The sequence below is a fragment of the Cyclopterus lumpus genome, chromosome 9 (genome assembly GCF_009769545.1).
Source record: "Cyclopterus lumpus isolate fCycLum1 chromosome 9, fCycLum1.pri, whole genome shotgun sequence".
Lineage (NCBI taxonomy): Eukaryota > Metazoa > Chordata > Actinopteri > Perciformes > Cyclopteridae > Cyclopterus > Cyclopterus lumpus.
Genome location: NC_046974.1, coordinates 25,563,343 through 25,584,218, shown reverse-complemented (window position 1 = coordinate 25,584,218; position 20,876 = coordinate 25,563,343). Strand labels below are relative to the sequence as shown.

Genomic DNA, 20,876 nt, shown 5'->3' with positions numbered 1-20,876 from the left:
TCTTTGACTTCAGCCATACCATCCCAGTATTTATGATTATAGCTGAGTGGAAGCCATATCCGCTTCCTCTTCCTGTTCTCCACCTGTAGTTGGAGCGCATGCTGGAGGGCAGCGCAGTGCGTGCTCAGAAGCAGCTGGTGTTGCTTCACAAGGAGGATGGCCCGCCGCCCAAAGGGACGGCCGAGTGGCTGAACATGCGGAGCTGGATCTCCAGACACCATCACCTGTCATGCCCCCGCAGAGTGTTCTCCCGGAGGAGTTTACCTAAACTGGTACTAACTGCCAACCAACTGAGTCTTTTTATGGGCAATTCTGGATGAAGTTAGAAAAATGTATATATATTAATTTTTTTCAGAAAGAGTTGTACCAGCGAGTGTTTGAGAAGTGTCCAGACCGTCATTCCGACTTCTCTCGTCTGGCCAGGATTCTAACAGGAAACAGCATTGCCCTTGTCCTTGGGGGAGGGGGCGCCAGGTAATGCAGGCTAATACACAAACGCATCCAATACACCCGCATTGTAAGACTTAGGTTGCGGTCGAATACCTTCTAATGTCTATTCCTAACCACTTGTCCTTGACCTCTGTGGAAAACATAACGGGGTCATAGAAAGATGGGAAGGAGAATTCACGAGGAGTTAGGAAAAGACAACAGCGTTGTTTAAAGAACCTGACTCCACTTTCACTAACCTCCGTAGTTATGAGGCGATGGTAGGCGGATGTTAGTGACGTCAGTCTGAAACTACAATGCTCAGGAGATGGCCTTCTTAAAATCTTAGATTCCTCCCCCATTTTACAGTGTTGTGTCATGCAGGCATAAACAACCTGGTTCATAGTATTACTTTATTAACAACATAAACAACCTGGTTCATAGTATTACTTTATTAACAACATAAACAACCTGGTTCATAGTATTACTTTATTTACAACATAAACAACCAGGGCCCTATTTCTCGTACGTGGTTCAACTAAGTCGATCAAATGTCCTATTATCCAGCTGTGAGGGCTAGACAAGACATGGGAACATATCAGACAAGTTAAATGAGTAATGCTGCGTTCACATGAATATTCACAACGCTTTACTCGCGTGAGTTTACTCGTCTGACTATTTGTGGTTTATTCATTCACTTTACTCGCGCTGGAGAGGGGGCGTGGCTTATCTTCGTGGAAACAGGTATAACTTTTCCCGTCCACCATGGAAGAAATAAACACTATTTCTGCTTTATACTTGTAGTGGACATCCCACAAACGTCGGAACATCACGCCCTTGTGTCTGGGTTGATAACACACAGCTCTGTAACTTTCACAGACTACGTCTGAATAACTGGATGAAAATCCTCTTTATTCGCATCCATTCGTCTGTGCATTGACTTTCATGGAATCTACTCGCAACGCTTTTGGTGTAAACGCAGCATAAGTGTTGGGAAAATGTATCGGCTAATTTTAAGTGCCTCATCACCCTAATCAATCCGATTTATATTTCTTTAAATGTGCCCGCTGGCAGTCGGCTTAATGGAATGCATCATCCAATAAGATCTAAAATAACTATCTCAACTCTTAGGCTTATTCAGCTAGATTGAATGAGCCTGCGCTGGAGCAAAAGCCTGATTTGTGTAATCTTATCCTGAAAATTATCCAGCTAACTACGTTAGCCAGGTACGAGAAATAGGGCCCTGGTTCATAGTATTACTTTATTAACAACATAAACAACCTGGTTCATAGTATTACTTTATTATCATAAACAACCTGGTTCATAGTATTACTTTATTAACAACATAAACAACCTGGTTCATAGTATTACTTTATTATCATAAACAACCTGGTTCATTATTCTGAATTATCTCCTTTCCTTTGCATTTAGGGAATGCAGCTCTTATCATGGCGGCCACTTACAGTAGATACTTCCGGGTCATTTCACTCAATTAGGAGCCTTCCGAAGCAAAAATGACTTTTACCACAGCCTTAACCTCAAGTAGCAATTACATACATTGCAATCACAATCTGAATCAAGTACACTGTTTTGGGACTGTAGTACCTCGATCAATTTAAATCAATACATATGTGTGCAAATGATGTATATTCTAATAAGAAGGTTTAATATCATTGTTTTCTATTCTGATTGACATATTTCTGTCTCTCACTGCTCTGCATTGTCCTGGAGCTTTGACAAGGTAGGTAGTGTATTCCTCTCAGCTATGATCTGACACCTGGTAGACACAACAGCAGATATAATGCTAATAAACTGTTACTGCACCCCATATATACTAGCCTCCAGTATTTGAGTGGGTTTGTGTTGTTAATGCCTCTTGTTTGTTGACCTGAAGCTCTGGAAACCACTTTACTTCCAATGTATCCATTTTAACGAGTCCTTTAGAACAGCGGAAACTGTAAATCAACTGTTTTGATTTTTTCTTAGTTACATTTTACAATACATTCATTTAGCTGTTTTTTTGTGTTGCTTTTATCCAAAGGGTCTTACAATAAGTGCATTTAACCATGTGGTTACAATCCCAAAGGTCCAAGAATCATGCAAGTTCATCAATTAGACCTTTTCATTGCTATTCTGTTGCAATGCTGCTTTGGTTCAAAGCAGTCAGGCAGCTGCATTCTGGATGAGGTCAGAAGGTCCATTTAAAGATGTCAGTCAAACAAGCAAAGATTTGTTCTATTATCCTGAAGTTCCACTGGAGCAGCTACTCCTGTGAATGTAAAGTCCAACGTGGGAGTGGTAGTCTTTCTGGCACTGTATGCAGTTGAATAGGGTGGCTGGACCTTCAAATTGGGTCGTTGTGCTTCTGTGGGCCCTCTTCTCGTCCCAGTAAAGCAGATGTTGTTCTTCAAAGTTCTGCATACCCCTCTGGATTTCAAACCTCCAATTGCCTTTTGCTGTGGCTTCCCAAGTATTTGTGTAGATGGCTTTCTGGTTACGTTTTCATACGTCTTACAACGCCTTGGTGCCCTTTTCTCTGAAGAAAGCTCTATAAGGGGGGTCTTTAGGGATCCTGCCATCTTTTATACGGTATACTTGACCAAGCTAGCGAAGGTGTCTCTGATTAAGGAGTGTGGACATGGATGTGATCTTTGCCCGGGACAGAAAGTCCCTCTTGGGCACCTCATCTTTCCACAAGATGCAGAGTATTTGGTGTAGGCAGCACATAGACAGACTCCTATCCTGGTGAGGCTTGAGTGTCTATGTCTCAGAGGCATACAAGAGCCTGCATGTTGGTGTGCTAGATGAGTTTATTGTTTGTCCATACCTTTTTGGTCAGCCTTGGTAGAGGCGTTTCCAATCTGACTGCTGAGCTCTGTCTCCAGAGACAGGTTCTCTAAAATAAATGAAGTAGGGGTGAGTAAACTTGCTTTACTCCTCTGCGGAGTCGTCAAATGCTTGAGTGTTGGGGGTCAGCCGATTCTCTCAATGGTATCGAACAGATCGTCAATGCTGACGAGGTTGAAGGCCTTTGTGAGGTCAATGACGACCAGGTAGAGGGGCTTTCTCTGCAGAACTAAACCCTGAAGTACCCCAGTAGCGAGCGACAAGGTTCAGACACAGATCCACTACAGGTTGCCCTGTACGTGTAGTCTTTGAAGATGGCTGTGAATAAGGAGAGTGCAGAGCCTAATACACCCAGTTCTGGGAGGGTGAAGAGGGTGATCTGCTGGTTCATTGTGTCAAACGCTGCTGAAATGACCAGCAAGATAACGACCAAGGAGAGACAGGCTCCTCTACCAGTGTCAAGATCTTAATGATGGCAAGGAGGGCAATCACAGTTTAGTGGCCTGCCTTGAAACCAGGCAGGTGGGGATCAACAAGGTTGTTGTGGTGGAGATATGTTGTGATTAAAGTAAACAAAGACAGCACGCTCAAATGTTTACCAAAAAAAATGGAAGAAGAGACAGGTCTGTTATTCTTTCATCAGAAGGGTTGAGTATGGGTTCCTTTAAAAGATTGTTTACTCTAGCTGCTTTTCGGGAGAAGAGGTATTGATGAGTTGGGTGAGGAAAAGAAGGAGGTTAATAGACTGAAGGGGATAGGGTCAAGGGGCATGTGGTTAGGGGATGGGAGCTAACCAGGGCTAATACCTCATTGGTAGAGAAGGGTACAGCATGAAGTAAGAGTGGGAGATGAAGAGATGGCTATCGGACCGGTGGTGTCAGCAGCTGAGTGTGGAAATGAAGAGCGTAAGTCATCTATCTTTCTCTTTTACAAAGCAGTTTAATTTTAGCTTGAATGAAAGAGCTTTTAGCTGCAGAGAAGAGATTGATAGGCATGCAGTCTGGATTTGTTTTGCTTTATTTGACAGGAAAGTGTAGAAATGAGGGAGTGAGAGAAGGGTATGACATGCAACAAAGGTCCCAAGGCTGGGATCGATCCCGGGACATTGCGGTTGGCATGCACTGTAACCACTTGGTTACCAAAGTGTTTGGACTTCTTGGACTTGGTTCTGTCCACACAGTTTCAGACAACCGCAGTGCTGAAGAGGTTGGGCGAGCGTGCCAAGAGAATGTCAAGAGAAGACTGTCTGTGGAGGTATGAGTGAGAAGGAGTCATGTGAGGGGAGAGCTGATGGGACAGTTGAGGCAGGAGAGGAGGAAACAGGGAGTGGAGATTACGGTGAATATGGAAAGTATGTGTGGAAGAGGGAGAGAGTAAGATGTCAGATACACAAATAGGTCGGTGATAGAGATGTTCCTGGTGAATATCAGGTTGAGTTGGGTTCCAGATGTGAGGGGAGGTAAACAAGGAGAGAGCGAAAGAAAAAAGGAAAGGTGGTGGTAACACTTTATAATAACTACACACTATTTAGCATGAGTTAAACCTGAGTAAACACTTAATTCATCATTTATAAAGCATTGTTCCAACATTAACACTCATTAGTATGTAACACAGTTATACATTTTTTATTCTTGATTAATAAGCTTGACCATTATGCATTTCATGATTGGGTTTTTATACACCATAAATGATGGATTCCCCATTTGTACATTAAGTAATATATATATATTACAAACAAATTATTAAGGACTTATAGATGATTAATGAGTTGATTTATAAAGTGTTAGTAAATGTAAAGAAAAGTATTCATGCATTTTTATGCACTAATGGTTAGGGACTATTTGAACATGTGCTATATACGCGTATTTTACTCTGCAATTTATGATTATTTCAGGTAGTCACTATCTATGCCTTACAAAGCATTTATACATGTTGTTAGCTTTGAGGCACTGCTGGCCATGTCATTTATAAATGCTTTGTATAGTCCTCACTTTAGATGCATGAATAATTTACATTTACAACCATTTAAATAATTGTGTTATCATTTACTAACACTTTACACATGATCTCATTAATCATCAATAAGTCCTTAATAATTTGTTTGTTATATATATTACTTAATTTACAAATGGGGAATCTATAAAGTATGAAAACCCAATCATGAAATGCATAATAGTCACGCTTATTAATCAAGAATAAAACATTTATAGCTGTGAAGTGCATACTAATGAGTGTTATTGTTGGAACAATGCTTTACAAAGGATGAATTAAGTGTTTACTCATACTTAACTAATGCTAAATGGCATGTAGTTATTATAAAGTGTTACCACGGTGGTTAGTTAGATGTAAACTTCTCTCTCTGGATGTTGAAGTCACAGAGAAGTACAAGCGGGTGTTTGATAAAAGGATGTCTAATTGCTCTGGTGGGCAGTGGAGCACAACAATGTTTCATTTCATCAGATGAGTGAAAACATCATGACTGACAACATTTCCATATCCTTACAAAACATCTGGCTCTAAATATGAGACTGCTGAACTTGTTAGAATTGACTTCTTTTTGATAATGTTTGATCCAAATTAGATTTGATGGAGGACTCTCTTTTCAGGGGTTGCTCTCAGGTCGGTATCCTGCGGGCTCTGAATGAGGCGGGGATCCCGGTCGACATGGTGGGCGGCACCTCCATCGGCTCCCTAATGGGGGCGCTGTATGCTGAGGAGAAGAACAACAGTCGCATGAGGGTCCGGGCCCGGGAGTGGGCCATGGTGTGTTGACGTTATACTGAAGATAGGAAAGAAACATTTGAAAATGCTCTTGACATCTGCTCTAATGTTTATTTATACAATTATCTTTTCTTCTCTCCTTGACACTAGTTTTCTTTACTTGAATTATATTTCTGAGAGAGAATCTTTTGGGAAAGCTAACACTTTTCTTCATTTCCCTTTGTAAATTTGCTTCATTCTCAGGATATGACCTCTTACTTTAAGAAGATCTTGGATCTGACCTACCCTGTGACCTCCATGTTTTCTGGAGCTTCCTTTAACTCTGGCCTGAGCTCGATCTTCAAGGGCAAACAGATAGAGGTAAGGTGAGAGGTTCTCCAAATAGACAAGGAATAAGTGCTACTATGTTTTCAGGCACAAGGGATTTTTAGATTTTAGCCAAGTTTAAGGGAACATTGGTATTGTTCTGAAGCCCTTAACATGAAAAGGGTTACCTGCCTCTAATACATCAGTTCTGCTGTGTGTGTTTATCTTAGTGGATTTTATGTAACATTATGAGTTATCGTCTGGATTCAGTTACCACAGCTGAAAGTGTATTACGTCTTTCCACCTTTATTTTACACTTCAAGTGAGCACTCCATTTTATTATTCTGGGAGAATATTTACCAGTTTGCACATTTCCTTGTTGCTAAAACTAGTTGTTACAAAGCGCTTGTGAGATTGTATCGTTCAATAATAATGGTCTATATATTTCTGCCTTTGCTAGGACCTGTGGCTCCCGTACTTCAACATTACAACAGATATCACAGCTTCCTCCATGAGAGTTCACACTGACGGTCTGTGCAACTTTTGACTTTTTTTTTCTTTTTAGAAAACATCCAGCTACTTTTGAAGATGGCAAATCGCACATTTACATTTTTGTAATCCCTTCTGAAAATTCTTTTTTTTAAATTTTTTTTTTTACCTCCAAATAAGACTTGTTACTGAAATAAATGAGTTAAATGTTTACCTGGTGGTGGAGAATCATGGGCAGCAAAGCCAATGTACATGTAATGTCAAGTAAATTAACCAAAACATTAAATAATACTCCTGTGTGGTCCCTTAATAACTTGGATTTGTAATGTAAAGCATGTTCTAATAGTTCTTAAAGTCTTTCCACTCTTTTTGTAAAGCTGTTTCACGTCTCATTCACCATTCACGTCTCTCTCCTTCTCTAGGTTCGTTGTGGCGGTACGTCCGAGCCAGTATGTCACTGTCTGGTTACCTGCCTCCACTCTGTGATCCCAAAGATGGACATTTACTCATGGACGGAGGGTACATCAACAACCTGCCTGGTGAGAGACACTGACATGGTGCTTCACATGACTGGCAATGACATATTCCAGAACAAAATATAGGAACAGCATTTTTTTTAACGATGTGTTCATTGGTTTTCACTTACTGACGACAATAGTCAAATATACCAAGTCAAATAAATCATGTGTGAAGCAGAAAGAGGTGGCATTGCTGAAATAAACCTTCTGATCTCTTTTTTTGGAAAGTTGTGTTTTTTGACAGTCATTCAAATGACACAAAGGCTCTTTCATTATGCAAGACCTGTCGGGTTTACCAGGCATAAAGTCCTTATCACCCCATATGGGACTAAAGCAAAAACAAACCTGACATTAACCCAGATCCTTTTTCACAGCATGCCAGAAACCAATCGTATTCAAATGCCTGTAGAGTACAAGTGGAGGAGTAGACTAAAGGACTCCATCCGGCCAAGATGGAGAATTGTTTTAGAGGAGAAATCCAACGTAGACCCTCTCTGCCTAGATATGTGCCACGGTCTGTGGAATTAGAATATGTGTGCATGCCTCCTGACCAGGATTACTTCTCGACTCTCCATTTATTAGCGTAATGGAAGATTTCAAATGTTGTATTTCATAACCCGATATTTTGCATTGGGTTTCGAAATGCAGGGAGTTTCCCAAGTGACTAAAAAAAAGATCACTTCATCGGCAGGCCGAGCAATCTGGTTCTCAAAGTGCTCAACCAGTACAGCAGATAGACTCAGCAGTAGTGCTACTCTGTATATATATTATACTCTCTATATGTATTATACATACTACTGTATAATAGACAGGCCCAGTACCCCACAGTGTCAAAGGGGAAGACTCAACAATACCAGAGATAAAAGACAGAGGCGACCATGTCTGTCCTTTTTTCTTGACCGATAGTTAGGGACCTTCATAAATACATATACTTACATATAGAAACAAAACGTAAATCTCTCATTTGAAATGACCAAATCATTTTTTGATCATGCCAAACCTCATTGCTCACAATAAAAAGCTGATTGAGAAAATATGTTAAAACCTGGAATAAGTGTGCTTCTCTCCTTTTGGGATCTAGCTGATGTGGCACGTTCTATGGGGGCCAAGGTTGTGATTGCAATTGATGTTGGAAGTCGGGATGAAACCAACCTCACCAACTATGGTGACTCCCTGAACGGCTGGTGGTTGCTGTGGAAACGCTTCAACCCTCTGGCTGAGAAAGTTAAGGTACACTTTCATGTCAGATGTCCTCTGTCTTTATTCTTGTTTTCATTTGACAACAATAATTCATACATGTAAAGTGGGAAAATGTCAACGGTATCACCCGCTGAACTTATTTTAGGGAAATGGTGGTGAGTCTATATGAGAATGTGAAAATCTAAGTAAATATACCAGTGTCAGTCTTCACCGCCCCATTAGACTCAGCAGATTTTATCTTCCAGGTCCTGAACATGGCAGAGATCCAAACCCGGCTTGCTTACGTGTGCTGTGTGCAGCAGCTGGAGCTGGTAAAAGACAGTGAATACTGCGAGTACATTCGGCCGCCCATCGACCACTACGGCACACTAGAGTTCGGCAAGTTTGACGAGATCGCTGTGAGTTCCCTCTCTGTTTCTCATGTTATCCATGTCTCTTCCATCTGACGGCTATAAACTTCCCTCTATCCCTCCTTCATTGTGTCTGCAGGAGGTGGGATACCAGCACGGAAAGACATTATTTGATGTGTGGCGGCGCAGTGGCGTGGTGGACAGCATGCTTAAAGACAGACATCAGGAGGAGTTCCACAAGACCAAAACTGGCCATGTGAGTACAAACTGTGGACACTATAGTCTAGACTACTAGATTTTAAAGCCATGATCATTGTGTTCTTCTTTCACATAACTATGACTATAGAAGTGTAAAAAATATGCTAAGCCAAATTATTCTAAGGGACATACATGAGGGGTTTCTCGGTAATGTCTCCTATCTTGTAAGGGGTTTGTCCTTGGCTGAAAAACAATGGGGAACCTGGGGTGCCACTGGCTCTAATGCCCATTGTTTCGGTGAATAAGTGTCTTCTGTGCCTGGGGTTGTTCCCTCAGAGACCCCTGAAGGCCACTGTGCTGGTCACCAGGAGCTGTGTGTAGCCCTCAAGGTGGTAGAGGTCCCCAGACAATATTTCAAAAGGGAGTATGCTTGGTCCAGGGCTGTGTCGCCAGTTGGTCTCTGCAGTTGCTTCTCTGGGGGTATGGGGTGCAATCCACAAGGGCAGAGGCACCAGTGGGGGCTGGAGTGTCCCTTGAAAGAGCCAGCAGAACAACATCCCAGAGCTGAGGGCGGTTTACCATTTTGCCAAGCTGAACAGAGCAGAACACCGAACTGGTCCAACACAACATTGTTCTCAGGACTGAATTGAATCAGAGGCCTGCTCCCTCCCGCTTTGATGATGACGATAGGGGTCGGCCCATGCGTTTCTTCTCCCCATACATATGGAATATGTAATTTGGTGTGGAGAGATAGTCTCTTCACTCAGAGAACCAAGGTTACAATGTAACCCAGTGTTCTAAATCATCAGTATCATCAAAAACAGTGAGATTAAACTGAATTGAAGCTGATTTAAAGTAATCTTTGTAATGATGCGGCTTTTCTCTTTCAGGTGGTTACCTGTCCGAATGCCTCCTTCACAGACCTGGCAGAAATAGTGTCGAGAATCGAACCTGTGAAGAATGCCTTAATTGACGGTTGGTTATCAGTAAAATATGGAAATCACAAACCAATGCATAAATGTGATATGTACATAGAAACACAATCAAAGCCTCCTTTGACTTTAGGTGTAACTCTAAGTAGTATAAATAATAGGTGCTTATGTTGTCTCATCCAGAGGAACTGTCTGATGAATACCAGACAGACTATGATGAAGAGGCGGTGGAAAGCGCTCTATCTGACTTTGAGGCGTTCACCGCAGGAAGTGAACACACAGAAGAGGAGACAGGAGACACTGCTGAAACTGTACGTATGAAAACCAACACCATTTAATTTTAAATCATTGCCAATCTGTCACTGCTTACCTTTCTACCTTCTCATTGGCACTGATGCAATCATCCTAAAGTAAACGGAAGACAGTGATGACTTTCACTTCTTTTCCTGTTCCACAGGACGAAGAAATTCAAATCCGAGTTGGACGCCGGCAGAAGAATGCCCCGCAAAGTCATCCATCAAAGCCATGACTGCCTGTCAGGGCTGCTGAAGATGTTCCACAACAAGGGCATTTCAATTCAGTATTTCTAGAAACCTTTGATGTATTCACTGAGTTTGCATCACAAACATGTGGCCAGTACTCTTATCCAATGAGCAGCCAGGTAGCATGCTCAGTGTCTTCCTCAAAGACGCTCAAAACAGTAGAGTTGATTCAGTGACTGTTGTTAGGCTCAGGGGAGGTAGTTTGAACTGAGTGAAACGCCTCAATGTTTCCTGTACCTTGTAGATGTCAGTGGTTTAAACAGTTAAGTGCATATAAATGAAATAAGAGTACAGGAGACATTCCCATTCAAATCAACGTAGCAGGATGGCCAAGCAGCGGCCATTTTCATGTACGCCGTTGCCCTTGTGACCACTGTAGCAGGCTAACATCCATATAAACTAAAGTGACTTATGGTAAGACTAAGTGAGGTGACGACTAAAACAAGCAGTGGCGTGGTAACGTTACAAAGAGCAGAGAGTCCAATTAAAAAAACTCAAGCCTTCCTGCACTAACTCTTTTTCTTCCCAGCGTAGGGAAGCACATTGCTATCACCAGATAGGGGACGACTCCGTTGGGCTAATTTTCTGTAACCACTGTGGCCTTTAGGTATCGAGGAATTAAGAGTCTGGCTTGCTAACTAGAACACAGCTGGCTACTTAGCTATTTTGCTTATTCCGCCATGCTACACTGGTCACAAAGAATTGGCCGAACAGTGAGCTGCTGGAGGGTCGCTGGCTCCAACGATCCGTCACTCCCAGTCGCTCTGGAGAAGGACACGCTAACATTCGTTACCTAGCTAACTAGCCATCCAGAGCGACGTCCGCTCTCTTCCCCGGCGAGCTGCGACAGCACTTTAGTGTGTGTCATCACCATAACATCTAGCAAAAATTGACCACTAGAAACGGTTCAATGTCTGTTCTACTCCTATTCTATTTATATGGTTCAGTGACAACCAGGGTTTCCACTCCCAAAACATCACAAGATTCTGAGAAGGGAATATATCTGACTTCTGTCTCCGCTCTTGGGGAAGTCAGGGAACATCAAATCATTTTACAACTTGGTTAATAATTACGGGAGTCTATTTTCTTTCCACATTTGTTGTGTCTATGGTTTCTTTCTGTCATAGTCATGGAAAAACAGGGAATATGAATGGAATTGTACCACAACGTGAGCCTTGAAATGATTGGTATCCTCATACAAGCATATCATGCTTAAAAATGCACTGCAATCATTCTTTCTTGTAACAATATTTTATAATATGCAGTGGGACAGTTCTATGCATAACTGTTCCTACCATATTAAGCTCAGATCCATAAAGCACTGTATTGTATAATGTAACATATAAGTACAAACATTGTATGTGCCTAGAATGCACTTTAAGTATAGTAAATGGACTGTACTTCTCTGTTCTAGTTTCTTGACCACTCAAAGCTCTTTAACACTACATGTCATCATTCACCCATTCACACACTGATGGGAGGAGCTACCATGCAAGGTGCCACCTGTCCATCAGGACTAACTAACATTCATACACTATAGGAACCACGTCTTGATATACAAGATTGTGGAAAAACTGAAAGGAAATGTATAAATGAATGATTCTGTGGAATGCGAAATTATGATAAAAACGTTTGGTCATAATCAAATAAAATAGCTACGTTACATTACATAGCTACTGTCAGTTAAGATGTCAAATGTGATCTACTGTACATCTTAGATCAGAGACCTATGTGCTTGACAAGGTGATCAATGCTTTTTCAACCTTTACAGATTATTTGATATATATATATATATATATATATATATATATATATATATATAGCAGTAGTATATTATATATAAAAAAGTGATTTTCAACAACAGTTCTGAGTATAGTATAGTATATAATATAGTACAGAAGACCCCCTCCCCCCTTACAAACCTTTTTGTGAATGCAAACCTTACTAAACATCTTCATTATGCACCTATGTATTCAAAATTATCTGTCAAAAGAAGTAATGTACAGCTACAGATCTCTTTTCAGATTAAAACATGTAATGTTGATGAGATATGTTTGACACATTGAAATATTTGCATTTATTTGTTCAGAACATCTATTCATTCAAAATATAGATTTAGTGATACACAGCTACAACTCTACAGCAATAAGTCTCTGTCCACCTGACAGCCGTGTGTGAGCCATTGCTTCATAGGAAAGTATTATAGGAAAGTGTGAGGCTGAGAATGCTGAGAGCTGCAGAGAAAGTGTCTGTCTGTTACTTTCTGCTGTTTGTTTGAGGTCAACACTTCATGTGTGAGGCCAGATGAGCTGAACACCTTTGATGCTGGCGTCAATCTCCTCAACAAAGAGTCAGCTTGAAGTCTGCCCCGCCTCCAGAGGACCGGCCATACTCCCTGCTGAGAGTGAAGCTGCTGGGCCTGATGACCTCCTTGGCCCCGTCCCAAGAACAGCTCATCACTGACCCTGATGCTCCGCCCCCTCCCTCCTGTTGTATTTGAGGGCCGATAAATTCCCTGTGGAGTCCAGACCTGGTGGTTGATGATGAGCTGATAGAATGATGAGTTGATGAAGCTGATGAAGACTGGGTGGAGATGGGGAGGTGGAGGGGTGCGTAACAGCAGCACAAATGAACTGAAGGTAGAGAGACAGTCATATTTAAATGAGACAGCACCAAGATGATTGGCTAACCGTGTCATTGTTTCCCTGTGCTTATTGGATATGGGGGCCAGCTGATCTACACAGCTGGTGTTGTGATTGACAGCCCCGAACAATGACAGGAAGTAAACAATGAGTGAGCATGTGTGAGAAGTGATTGGCAGATGTATGAGACATAAAGTACAGGCTAGCAAGAGTCTGGTCTTCTGACTGAACTTATGCTATAGCTTCATAACCATAACATATTAGAGAAAAGGAGGTGGAGATCAGTGGAGCTGGGGAGCTTTAAGTTCCTGAGAATCAGCATCACAAACAACCTGACGTGGTCCTCACATCTCCATCCTGGTGAAGGAAGATCTTAAACTGCTGTAGGATACATTCCCGTTCCAAGTTGTAGTTAAGTTTTACCGAGGAGCAATAGAAAGCATCCTGACTGCAAACATCAGCAATGGGAGGTGCAGCTGGTGATTTAAAGAATCCTGAACTCATCCCAACCTTGTTGAACAATAACAATAAATGGACCTTGAACCTCTTCAAGCATCGGATTATTATTATTATTATTATTATTATTATTATTAAAATGTGCAAAATCAAAACATCTGTTTTCGCAAAATTGGAAATAGCTGAAGAAGGACCAATTTGTTTTATCAGTAGATGAAAATAGGAATTTGGAATAGGGAGTTAAGATGTGTAGTGTAGTGTTTTGTAGCTAGTTTCATAGTTGTGTATACAGTAAACCATATTTGTGTTCTCTGCCTGCTCTGTGGTCTCTGCGGGGTGCGGCTCACACGTCAAACTGAAACTTCATGTTCAGCCCCTGCATGTTGTCCACCATGCTTCTAACAGTATAATAAAGTCTCTCATGTAAAACAGAGATACTCATACCACAGTAAGTGTATTCAAACCCAGACATTTGCAGTTCATTTATAACTTACACAAACTCTCGTGAGCTTTACTCGATTAGAATTTCAATTTTATAGAAAGAATATATTATGTTGCATGGAAACAATGGACAATTAAAAAAATGATGAAATAAAATAATTAGTCTTCCACTGTTCTAAAGAGTCAAGCTTACCACACCTGTAAAGCCACGTCTGCAGTGAGTTTGCTAACCTATTGTGAAAATATTTTGCTTTTTGAATAAATGTAGGATATAATTTTTCCTCTGACATAATTGTCAGCTCATATGCTGCATAATGAATTCGCCATGTTTTCAAAGCTCTTGACACGTTTGCCTGTTTATTTCTGAGCATGCATATGTTGTCTAAATATAAGAAGCGTTCTGTCAGATGTTCCATGTTGCTTCTGCTGAGAAAGAGGAAGTGATGAGAAGGGAAGTGTGAGCTCGGTTCCCTCGACTCGAGAACACAGACAGATGATTATTCTCTCCAACTGGTAAGACCTAAACTTCATTTCTCATCTGTGTGTCCGAGGCGAACCGATTCTTTGAGGGTGTTTTCTTCTTTATCATAAAAGAATGTGTTGGCGAAATAGAAACCCAATAAAGAGTTTGAAAAACGTAGAAATGACTTAAAATAACCAAAACGTATTGCCAAAGTTGTGTGTAAAGGTGTACACCAGCAAACATTATATAATTCTGGCATCCTTCTTTATTAATAGATAATAATAAATAGATGAACTATTTGAGGTTTCTGATGCTGTTTAGATATTTAAAAATATATACTGTGGTTACCAAATATTCATTTCCACAGTAGACCTAACCCTTGTGATGTCATCAACAACTAGACAAGTTTATTAAACATGTCCTGTTTAATAAACTTAAAATGTATTTGTAACGCACTTTGCAAGTAAACTGGGAGGAAACACAGGAAGTGAGATGTGTCAGCACACACACACACACACCCACACACACGCAAACGCACGCACACACGCACGCTATAATAATATAATTTACTGCTTTTTAGTTCACAACAGATACATTTTTGCTTCCTTCAATTCAATTCAATTCAGTTTATTTTGTATAGCCCAAAATCACAAATTATCCTCAGAGGGCTTTACAATCTGTACACATACGACATCCCTGACCTTTGACCTCACATCAGATCAGGAAAAACTCCCTTCCTCTGTTCACATGAGATGAAGTGTGATCATCTGAAAGTTGATTTGCTTGTTTCTTGTTGCAGGTCCCAGAATGGCTCAAGGCTGCCTGAAGTGTTTAAAGTACACCATGTGTTTCGCCAACTTACTTTGTTTTGTACGTATGTCTCAATCATCCAGCGTCACATTCGGTCATGTTCAAAATAATGATTTGATAACTGAAAGTGTTGCTGGTACAAATCAATGAACCGACTGAAAAAAGGAAAAAAAGATGCTGACTGATTCTTTACTGGAAGCTAACTTTGCTATTTCTCAACTGGGATGTTTTCCCATGTTTTTGTGTCTCAGTGACTATTGGGGAAAGAAGTTTTGAAGCTGGTTCAGTATTGAGGGAGGGCGCTCCGGTCCTCTAAAACATTATGGAAAGAACCCGACAGAGAAATGGAATGTGGCTCTTGTTTGTTTGTGTGTCTCACTCTGAAGTCTCATACTGAAATCGTGTGTCACATCCACAACAGTGAAATATTCAGACGTTGAAAGTATTTTAGAAAACATCGCCGGCATCGCTCCATCTCTTATGTGTCACATGACACAGAAAGCAAAACGTTTTATTTCTCTGGATGGCTATTTCCATAATGTTGTCAGACAGTTATCCTCTGACATGTCAATCCCTTTCATTGATGTGAGGAGTTGATCTCAATACTTGAACTGGACCAATGTCTAAAAACATCCCCAATAGACACATAAACACGGAGAAAGAGGGTCCAGGTTGAAGAAGAATCATCAGTAAAATGTAAAGCATTGAAATTTGAAGTACTCATTAAGAAGAAAAGAACGCTGTCAGTGTTACAATATAATTACATAGGATATAATTGGATTATCATTGTGTAATCATTCTCATAACCCTAACCCAGATGTGTGGGGTGGCGGTGCTGATCTTCGGCGTCTACATGATGGTGAACTTCAAGATGGCTGCTCTCACCCCGACCTTGGCCAGCTTCACCTCCGCCAACATGCTGCTGATCAGTGGCATCGTCATCACCTGCGTGTCCTTCCTGGGCTTCCTGGGCGCTCTGAAGGAGAACCGCTGTCTCCTCCTGACGGTAAGACGCGCAGCACCCCTGGGTGCTCCATGCTTGTGTTGTTGTTCTCGTCGACCTGCCGACTCCTCATGATCAGCTGTTTAAGACTCTCTCTCTTCTTTTTACGTGTCACCTGAACCTGGATTACTACCTCTTCAAGTCTGACATAAATAAGTCAGTTGTTCACACTGAATCATTTTACAGCCATGACGACACACTTCATAGTAGGTCTGAGTTCCATTCACACCTGTGGACACATTGCTATGTATATTTGTAATGATATCTCTCAACCTGGACCAATGAAAGGAAAGCACATCTGCAGGCCTACACAATGACTAGGTCCAGCAGAGGCGGGAATCGAACCGCCGATTCTCTGATTGAAAGACGGACCTGCTAACCACTGAGCCAGAGTCACCACGGGAAGAAAGAAAGAAACCGTGAAGGCTTTAAGCTACTTTGCCTTCTTGATCGCTCTCACTATTGGTTATATACATCCTACCAAATATTACCAAGCACGACCAAATAATACCAAACACGACCAAATAATACCAAACACGACCAAACACTACCAAGCACGACCAAACACTACCAAACACTACCAAGCACGACCAAACATTACCAAATAATACCAAACACGACCAAACACTACCAAACACTACCAAGCACGACCAAACATTACCAAGCACGACCAAACACTACCAAATACTACCAAGCACGACCAAACACTACCAAACACTACCAAGCACGACCAAACACTACCAAGCACGACCAAACACTACCAAATACTACCAAGCACGACCAAACACTACCAAACACTACCAAGCACGACCAAACACTACCAAACACTACCAAGCACGACCAAACACTACCAAGCACGACCAAACACTACCAAATACTACCAAGCACGACCAAATACTACCAAGCACGACCAAATACTACCAAACACGACCAAATAATACCAAACACGACCAAATAATACCAAACACTACCAAACACGACCAAATAATACCAAACACGACCAAACACGACCAAATACGACCAAACACTACCAAGCACGACCAAATAATACCAAACACAACCAAATAATACCAAACATGACCAAATACTACCAAACACAACCAAATAATACCAAACACGACCAAATACTACCAAACACGACCAAATAATACCAAACACGACCAAATACTACCAAACACTACCAAATAATACCAAACACGACCAAATACTACCAAACACGACCAAACACTACCAAACATGACCAAGCACGACCAAATACTACCAAACACGACCAAATACTACCAAACACTACCAAACACGACCAAACACTACCAAACATGACCAAATACTACCAAACACTACCAAATAATACCAAACACGACCAAATACTACCAAACACGACCAAACACTACCAAACATGACCAAACACTACCAAACATGACCAAATACTACCAAACATGACCAAACACTACCAAACATGACCAAATACTACCAAACACTACCAAATAATACCAAACACGACCAAATACTACCAAACATGACCAAACACTACCAAACATGACCAAACACTACCAAGCACGACCAAATAATACCAAACACGACCAAATACTACCAAACATGACCAAATACTACCAAACACGACCAAATACTACCAAACACTACCAAATAATACCAAACACTACCAAACACGACCAAATACTACCAAACATGACCAAATACTACCAAACACGACCAAATACTACCAAACACGACCAAATACTACCAAACACGACCAAATAATACCAAACACGACCAAATACTACCAAACACTACCAAATAATACCAAACACGACCAAATAATACCAAACACGACCAAATACTACCAAACACTACCAAATAATACCAAACACTACCAAATAATACCAAACACTACCAAACACGACCAAATACTACCAAACACGACCAAATAATACCAAACACGACCAAACACGACCAAATAATACCAAACACGACCATCCATCCATCCATCCATTTTCAATACCGCTTATCCTCATTAGGGTCGCGGGGCGCTGGAGCCTATCCCAGCTGACATAGGGCGAAGGCAGGGGACACCCTGGACAGGCCGCCAGTCCATCGAGGGCAACCAAACACGACCAAACACGACCAAATACTACCACATACTACCAAACACGACCAAATACTACCAAACATGACCAAATACTACCAAACATGACCAAATACAACCAAACACTACCAAATACTACCAAACATGACCAAATACTACCAAATACTACCAAACACGACCAAATACTACCAAACACAACCAAACACGACCAAATACTACCACATACTACCAAACACGACCAAATACTACCAAACATGACCAAATACTACCAAATACTACCAAACACTACCAAATACTACCAAACACAACCAAACATGACCAAATACTACCACATACTACCAAACACGACCAAATACGACCAAACACTACCAAGCACGACCAAATAATACCAAACACAACCAAATAATACCAAACATGACCAAATACTACCAAACACAACCAAACATGACCAAATACTACCACATACTACCAAACACGACCAAATACGACCAAACACTACCAAGCACGACCAAATAATACCAAACACAACCAAATAATACCAAACATGACCAAATACTACCAAACACGACCAAATGGTACCAGAAGTAAAGCTGTCCATCAGCCCCAGCTGTACTTTGTGGTGCGTGCTAGTTGGTAGCTAGGATGCTAACGCACGTAGCTTCCACGTGATAAACAGAAGCACTTTATTAGACATGCGTTAAAGCAGGAAGTGTGATGGAGGTTCTCTGGGGACCGGTTGGGTCTCATGGGCTTCTGGCCCCACGGACCCTACACTCTTGTTGTGTAGAGCTCTCTTCCTTTCATTGTGTACATCTTCTGTGGTATGTCATGTGTTTTCAAAGATGAAACATCTTCTTCTGTTGACAGTTTTTCCTGGTGCTGTTCATCCTGATGCTGGTGGAGCTGACTGCAGCATGCTTGCTGCTCATGTATGAGGGTCAGGTAGGGTCACACCGGCTTGTGCTCATACAGGAAACACATATAAACTATCTGTAATCTGATCATTTCTCCGCACCATTTAGATCGCTAGCATGGTGAAAGACGATCTCAACAAGGGTTTGGAAAAGGCAAAAGGAAAGAACGTCAACACCACGGATGTGATGAGTGAGTGGGACGTGGTTCAGGAGAAGGTGAGCGGATCAGACAGCTCACATAAATGTCTGCGGGAAAAAACATTATCATGAACCTTTTTAATAATCCCTTTCAGCTCGATTGCTGTGGAGTCCATAATTGGACAGACTGGGGAGACAAAGTGCCCGAGTCTTGCTGTCTGACCGATTGTCGCACCCAAAACGCCAAGTACAGAGAAAAGGTAGACAGAGGCTTCAATTGAGGCTTGTTTGGACAAACTGCAGAGGTCAGAGGTCACCTTTGTGCCAGATAGATGCCTTACCATTGCATTGACTGTTGGCTACAGTTGATCTCAACTTTATGCGCTTTGTTTGCAGGGTTGTTTGGAAACGTTGAAGAACTTGTTTGAGGAGAATTTCCTAACCACTGGGATTTCAGTCATTGTCCTCTGCATTATCGAGGTAAACTGATGCATATTTAAATACTTTGTTCACTTCTCCATACAAAATTTGAGCACATTTTTGGAGGTCCAAGTGGCCAAAAATACAGCTCTCATAGTTTTTTCATCTGGTTTGTTGACAGGTCCTGGGAATGTGTTTCGCCATGACGCTCTTCTGCCACATCAGCAGATCCGGACTGGGCTACAAGCTATAGACAATATTCTCTCAAACAATATGTCAGTGATCTGCGTATCTTACGGTTAATATTGTACAGTTATTGTCCTTTGATCAAATCCCGTTGGCAGAGTTCTAGAAAAAGGGATGTTTCTGGAAAAAGCAGCCCTTTTAGGATCATTAAATGATTATTTTGTGGGAGCAATGTGATATTAATAATCTTTGTTTTGCTTTGATCCCAGAATATGTTTCAACCAAATAATTCTCAAGAAAACATTAGATTTCAGAAAGCTCTGGCTTCAGTAATGAGAGTGAGTTAGAACTAAAATGCTATTTCAGGCCGAGCTGTGTGACGTGAACGCTGCTCGTTTCTCAACATCTTTTACAGGGAATCATAAGGAAAAGCAGTCGTTTATGTAACATTGAATATATGATAGAACTTTCTTCCACAATCTTTACAAACTTGATGACTTTTGAAAATCCTATAATGTCCCACTGAAGCATTGTCTATAGTATTAAAGTCCTCCATTTTGACTAAATTCATGTTGTCACCATTTCCTGTTTCTAGCTTCTTCGAGCTGATCACTGCTCTGTGGTGGAGCCACATTTATTCACCACTTCCTCTTTTACGATCAGTTAGTTCCTCTAAAGACGTCAGACCCTCGTTCCTCTAAATGTCATCGTATGAGCGGCAGCCTCAATATACATGTTTTAAAAAGGAATGTTGGGAATTTGGTCAAGAAACTGACAAATGAAAGTTTCCC

The 20,876-nt window shown here is 41.2% G+C and overlaps 2 protein-coding genes across 10 annotated transcripts in view; both read left to right on the top strand.

The window, feature by feature from the left end:
• Nucleotides 1-11,933, top strand: part of pnpla7b (patatin-like phospholipase domain containing 7b) — a 31,653-nt gene extending 19,720 nt beyond the window's left edge. For 8 of the 9 annotated variants that reach the window (XM_034540887.1, XM_034540892.1, XM_034540890.1 and 5 more), the window contains 12 exons: nt 90-272; nt 356-474; nt 5,880-6,036; nt 6,238-6,354; nt 6,761-6,830; nt 7,212-7,328; nt 8,389-8,537; nt 8,753-8,905; nt 8,997-9,113; nt 9,946-10,030; nt 10,171-10,298; nt 10,445-11,933. In XM_034540887.1, the coding sequence (XP_034396778.1) occupies nt 90-272; nt 356-474; nt 5,880-6,036; nt 6,238-6,354; nt 6,761-6,830; nt 7,212-7,328; nt 8,389-8,537; nt 8,753-8,905; nt 8,997-9,113; nt 9,946-10,030; nt 10,171-10,298; nt 10,445-10,516 (1,467 nt within the window). In that variant the 3' untranslated portion in view covers nt 10,517-11,933. Of the gene's footprint in view, nt 1-89; nt 273-355; nt 475-5,879; nt 6,037-6,237; nt 6,355-6,760; nt 6,831-7,211; nt 7,329-8,388; nt 8,538-8,752; nt 8,906-8,996; nt 9,114-9,945; nt 10,031-10,170; nt 10,299-10,444 lie in introns of those variants that run through there. The other variant, XR_004609943.1, reaches the window with a different exon arrangement.
• Nucleotides 11,934-14,463: 2,530 nt separating this feature from the next.
• On the top strand, nt 14,464-20,651 carry zgc:64051 (leukocyte surface antigen CD53). The gene is made up of 8 exons (XM_034540899.1): nt 14,464-14,581; nt 15,331-15,401; nt 16,159-16,347; nt 19,295-19,369; nt 19,450-19,557; nt 19,635-19,739; nt 19,876-19,959; nt 20,081-20,651. The coding sequence occupies exons 2-8, from the start codon at nt 15,339-15,341 to the stop codon at nt 20,150-20,152; spliced, it is 696 nt and encodes a 231-aa protein (XP_034396790.1). The 5' UTR covers nt 14,464-14,581; nt 15,331-15,338; the 3' UTR covers nt 20,153-20,651.
• The last annotated feature ends 225 nt before the right edge of the window (nt 20,652-20,876 follow it).

Excerpts from the sequence above, each read along its gene's own strand:
- zgc:64051 (XM_034540899.1), top strand. The coding sequence starts at position 15,339 with ATGGCTCAAGGCTGCCTGAAGTGTTTAAAGTACACCATGTGTTTCGCC. Across the intron at positions 19,370-19,449 it reads TGCTCATGTATGAGGGTCAG|ATCGCTAGCATGGTGAAAGA; the intron begins GTAGGGTCACAC and ends CGCACCATTTAG. Across the intron at positions 19,558-19,634 it reads GGGACGTGGTTCAGGAGAAG|CTCGATTGCTGTGGAGTCCA; the intron begins GTGAGCGGATCA and ends AATCCCTTTCAG.